The sequence below is a fragment of the Marmota monax genome, unplaced genomic scaffold (assembly GCF_021218885.2).
Source record: "Marmota monax isolate L192 unplaced genomic scaffold, Marmota_monax_Labrador192_F-V1.1 WCK01_AAM20220418_F8-fsc00001, whole genome shotgun sequence".
NCBI classification, from domain to species: domain Eukaryota; kingdom Metazoa; phylum Chordata; class Mammalia; order Rodentia; family Sciuridae; genus Marmota; species Marmota monax.
The window spans coordinates 27,594,001-27,600,000 of NW_026693777.1; the positions used below are offsets into that span (position 1 = coordinate 27,594,001).

A 6,000-nucleotide genomic window follows, 5' to 3' on the forward strand; every position below is an offset into this window, starting at 1 on the left:
GTCTCCTTCTTCTGCAAGGCTGCTGTTAGGAGCCCGGGTGGGGAAGGTGAAAACAGCAAGGACCTGTGTGTGACTGTCACTAGCATTTGTGGACTCAAGCCAGTTTCTTAACTTCTGTAAGAATTGTTTTGTTCATTTCTCAATAGTGCCTACTTATAGGTTATTTGGTAGATTTGAGATAATGTGTACAAAGTGCTTTCTGTATAGCTCCCAAATGCTCTCTCTCTCTCTCTCTCTTTTTTTTAAATATTTATTTATTTATTTTATTTATTTATTTTTTTTAGAATTTTTTTAATATTTATTTTTTAGTTTTCGGCGGACACAACATCCTTGTTTGTATGTGGTGCTGAGGATCGAACCTGGGCCGCACGCATGCCAGGCGAGCGCGCTACCGCTTGAGCCACATCCCCAGCGCCAATATTTATTTTTTAGCTGTAGGTGGACATAGTACCTTTATTTATTTATTTTTATGTGGTGCTGAGGACTGAACCCAGGGCCTTACAGGTGCTAGGTGAGCGCTCTACTGCTGAGCTACACAACCCCAGCCCCTGCTCTCATCTCTTAAGGGCAATGAAGTTTTCAAATCTAGCTGATTATCAGAATCATTTGGAAATTTTAACAGTTATTTTATTTATTATTTATTTTTATGGTGCTGAGGATTGAACTCAGGGCCTTATGCATGCAAGGCAAGCATTCTTTCAACTCAGCTATGTCCCTAGCCCAATGATTATTATTTTAAAATTGTCATTTATGGATCTCTGTCTCATTGTTGGTCCAAGTAAGGCTTACTTTTAAGTATTTATTGCACTATTTTTAACAATGTAATAAATAATTTTAATCCTACTTCCTACTCGTCCACCACCTGCAAGCAAATAAAACAAAACGAAAAAACTAAGGCTTTGACAATAATCTACATGGAACCCCGTGACTCTTTGCATCTCAACTTGTTCTTCTCCTGGCTGGTAACTGTCTTCCTGAATCTTGTTTTCATAATTGCCCCCACTCTCTCCCCTCACCCCCAATTTTATTGCATCTATATTTACTTCTATAAGTAAACATTTAAACATCTTAGAAATTGTTTATTTATTTATTTTTGGTACTGGGGATTAAACCCTGAGGCACTTTACCATTAAGCTACATCCCCAGCATTTTTTTTTTTTTTTTTTTTGCGGTGCTGGGGATTGAACCCAGCCATTTTTATTTTCCATTTGGAGGCAAAGTCTTGCTAAATTGCTGAGGCTGGCCCTGAACTTGTGATCCTCTTGCCACAGCTTCCTGAGTTGTTGGGATTACAGGTGTGCACCACCACATCCAGCAAAATTTTTAGAAAAAAAGTTGATTTTAAGTTTATAAGAGAAAATTGTTGTACAGATGAACTTTTGGGGCTCACAGTTTTTACTTAATATTCTGTGACTAATATCTTCTTCTTGCAGTTCTTTTCTTCAAGGATGGATAACATCCCACCATGAAAATCTATCAGTTTATTCATCCAATCGTGTATCTTAATACATTTCTGTTAAATTTTCTGCCTTTGTTAATAGATTGTGCACAATCCTGCAATAGAATAGATGAAAGATTTAAAATTTAAAAACGAAGTTTTGATTTGAGGCAATGTATTATCCTGGATGATAAAGTGTTTGCTGTGGACAGTAGGATTTATAGGAAGTGGTAGGGGGAGCTGGTCTAAATACTGAACTTACTATGTGTGAGATATTGGTTTTGTTAATCATTTCTTGCCTAAAAGGTGAAAGCACATGTTTACATTTTCCATAATGCATGATGATCATCTTGTGGGTCATGTCCTATCTCTTGTGTTTGGCAGACCTAACAGACACAGTCACTGGGCCGAGTGAGGATCTGGCACTAGTTTTGGGCTCTCTGGTGACACCCCCTGGAATAATGGTGGAAGCACCCAGCATTTCTCCAACGTTTCCTGCTTTGGAGGCATCATCTGAGAGAACAGTTCCATCCGTTAGTGGCACTAATACAGCTGCCTCATATGGCCTGGACCAACTTGAATCTGAAGGTATCCCTGTTTTGAATGGAATCTTTCTCAGGGTGGATTGAGTGAGCATCTGAGGAAATGTTTTTGAGAAAAGATTAAGTAGAAGTGTATTCAGTCTGCAGGGCAGATCAGGAGTTGGTAGACTCTGGCTTAGCCAAATCTGGCCTGTTATCTGCTTTTGTATGGTCTGTAAGCAAAGAATGGTTTAAAAAATATTTAAATGATTGAAAAAAATATCAAAATAAGAAGAATATTTTGTGACATGTAAAAGTTATATAAAATTCAAATTTTGACATTCATAAATAAGTAAGGCTGTATTAGAACACAGTCAGGCTCATTTATTTATGTGTTGTCTATGGCTACTTTGTATCATGGCAGCAGAATTAAGAAGTTGTTATAGAGACTAAATGGCCCAGAAAGCCCAAAACATTTACAATGTAGCTCTTTACAGAACAAGTTTACAATCTCAGGTATACATCAGTGATTTACAACTGCTGTTGAACATTAGAATTACCTTGGAGGCTTTTCATAAATGTCAATGCTTGAGTCTCTCTCACAGTGATTCAGGTTAAATTGGCATAGGGTAGGATCTGGCATCAACATTTGAAAAGAGTACCTGAGAAGAATCCAATTTTTAGGCTGGATTAAGAATACTTGGTTTAAATGGAGAAGATGAATTTCCTCACTAAATGTCCTTGGATGGAAATTTTATTGTCTATTTTTTTTTAAAGATCATGTGTTATTTATTTATTTATTTTTAGTTGTTGATGGACCCTTTATTTATTTATTTATATGTGGTGCTGAGAATTGGACCCAGTGCCTCACACATGCCAGGCAAGTGCTCTACTACTGAGCCACAACCCCAGCCTCTGTCTGTTGTTTTTTAACAACATTGTTCTGTTGATGCTGGGTTATGCCCTCATAGGTAAGTATATTCTTGTATTAGTCAGCTTTCTATCTTTGTGATAATATTCCCAAGAAAATCCACTTAGAGAAATAAATGTTTATGGCTCATGGTTTTAGAGATTTCAGTCTGAGGTCTCTTGGCCAAATTGCTATGGGCCTGTGATGAGGGAGAACATCATGGCGGGGAGCACATGACAGAGCAGAGCTGCTTATCTCTTGTTAGTTGTGAAGCAGAAAGAGAAAAAGACAGGGAGGGGAGGGACACGATACACCCTTCAAGGACATGCCACAGCGACCTGTTCTTCCAACTAGACCCCACCTCCTAAAGTTTCCAACACCTCCCAATAGCCCCAGCAGTTGGGGACTAGACTTTTAATTCATGAACTTTTTTTTTTCTTCTTTTTTGTCTCTGGGGATTTAAACCAGGAATGCTTCTACCACTGAGCTACATCCTTGGCTGTTTTTATTTTTGATTTTGAGACAGATCTCACTGAGTTGTCTAGGCTGGCCTCAAACTTGCAATCCTCTTGCCTCAGCTTTCTGAGACACTGGGGATATAGGTGTAAGCCACCATGCCCAGCAGTACATGAGACACTGGGGGACAGTCCAGACCTATACTACAACAATTCTCCTATTTCTCCAATAGGCAGGCTATTGATGTACTAAGACTGAGAATTTCATGCCAAATTATACTTTCCAAGACTTTGGCTTTGAGCATGAAAAAGATAGTTGGAACACAGCACATCAACCACACAAGATTAGAAATATAAACCATAGTGATGTAATTACTGTAATCAGCATTTTGATAGGTGAACAATACCTGGCTGGAGTTGTAAAATGCCCAGAGAACTGTCATATAGGTAAACTAGTTAGGTAAGCTCTAGGGCACTAAATTAACCACATGTTTGATGTAGTAATGACACATGTGTCATCTACTGTGGGAAAGGTGGCTTAGCTAGGTTTACAGGAGACTTTGTTGCAGATTTTCAGGGTAATACTGGTAATGTGCTCACAGAGAAATATGACATTTTAAGAAAAGCGTGGAGAATTCCACTGTAGAATACTCAGTTAAGAAATGGACCAAAACGGGCTCAGAGGCTAATGCCTCTTGCACTCCACATGAAGATAAATACCATCTGACTTTGATTTTAGTGTGTCATATATCTGTCTGCTCTCCTTGATGCCATCTGGAAAAAGCAGGTTTCCTCAAATTAACCTGAGTTAAAGATGACAGCTCTAGTTGGCAGAGCTCATTAAATCACAGGGAAAAATTATATTTATGAATAATCTATACTTGTGAAACTGCAGTGATTTTCTAAATTTAGTAGATGATGGCAGTTGTATTGAAATATGTTAGAATTTTCCTGATGTGCCTAAGATGTCCTGGGGCTTTAGTTCTTTTCTTCTACACAGTTCCATTTCAACTTCTTTTTGAGAACATATTTTGTCAGTTTTTGATCTAAATTATGATCCTTGTCAAGGCTTCTGAAAGACATTTTTGGTTAAAAGTTATTCTTCCTGCTACATTGTGGGGCTTAACGTTTGGAAAGAGCACATAATTTTCTCTAAATGGTGTACAGGGTGTGCAATTTATGTTTAATTAGTCTGTATTAATATTATCACAATTAATTTATACTGGTGAATCTAATGCTTGGAAAGCTGAAGAGAGTGCACTTATTTAAACAGATAACCCTACTGTACACTGGTATTTTTTTCACTTAGTCCAGGGTTATAAATACAGTTTGAGGTGTTGACTGCGTGAAACATTTATTTTTTGCTGTACTTGGAATTAAACCCAGGACCTCATGCAAGCTAGGCAAGCAGTGTACCACTGAGCCACATCCTCAGCCCCAAGGGGCTTAAGCATTTTAATCTACTGTAGGATTATATCCAGAGGAAGAGAGTTTATTTTTATCCAGAACAAAATATTACTTATGTCAAGTTATCTTTAGTTGCCTTTCAAGTTTTAATCTCTGTGATGTGTTGACAAAGGACATAGAAGTCTTTCATTTAAGATGTGTGTTTTATTATGTCATTAATCTCTTTATATGTTATCTTAATGTCTTCCTTCCCACTAGGGGCCAGGAACATTTTTTTCAGCGAATGAAGTATTTTTTCTCAATGGGATATGGAAGGGGACATGCCCTTGTTAGATACCAGACACCCATGGACAGAGAACCTTTGTGGAAATTTCTGAATCCACTGTCCTGTTTATCCTCTAGATAAAATTAACAGTCCAAATCAGTCTAAAAATTATAACTACTTGCTGCCCTGTCTTCTTTCCATCTCTCCAACATGATGACTGAAAGTGTAGACTAATTTCCCAGGGCTGCCATAACAAAGTGCACAAACAGGATGGTTTAAAATAAAAGAAATTGCCGGGCATGTTAGTGCTCACCTGTAATCCCAGCAGCTTGGGAGGCTGAGGCAGGAGGATTGAGAGTTTCAAAGACAGTCTCAGCAATGGCAAGGCGTTAAGCAACTCAGTGAGACCCTGTCTCTAAATAAAATTAAAAATAGGGCTGGGGATGTGGATCAGTGGTTGAGTGTCCCCGAGTTCAATCCCTAGTAATGTGCCCCCCTGCAATAAAAAAAATTAAAAAATTACAGAAATTTATTCTTGGGCAGGTCTGAAGACTGGAGACTCCTGAATCTAGGGATAGGCAGGGCTATGCTCCCTCCAAAACCTCTAGGGTTGGATATGCCCTTGTCTCTTCTAGCTTCTGGCAGCTCCAGATGTTCCATATCCTGTGTCAGCATAACCCTGTCTCTTTCCACAGCCATCTTCTCTCTGGGTCTGTGTTCCAGTTTCCCTAGTTTTTCTAAGAACATCAGTCATTGGATTACTGTCCACCCTAATGACCTTATCTTAACTTGATTACATCTGCCAAGACCCTGTTTTCAAATAAGGTCAGTTCACAGCTATTACTGGTCAGGACTTGAGCACATCTTTTTTGGGGGTGCAATTCAACACATAACAGGGTTCCAAAGAGTTTGCCAGCTGTTTTTGAAGGTAGATGTGCTCTGCCTTTGGAACACCCACCTGAGTGCTGTGAATTGGTAGAGTGGGAGAGGTTTGGGTGTGTTTT

At 38.7% G+C, this 6,000-nt stretch overlaps 1 protein-coding gene across 1 annotated transcript in view; it reads left to right on the forward strand.

Annotated features, from left to right (window-relative positions):
* The window catches only part of Armh4 (armadillo like helical domain containing 4), a 128,095-nt gene that overhangs the window by 15,650 nt on the left and 106,445 nt on the right, over positions 1-6,000 (forward strand). The window contains exon 4 of the mRNA XM_046461820.2: positions 1,823-2,026. Within this exon, the coding sequence (XP_046317776.1) occupies positions 1,823-2,026 (204 nt within the window). The remainder of the gene's footprint in view (positions 1-1,822; positions 2,027-6,000) is intronic.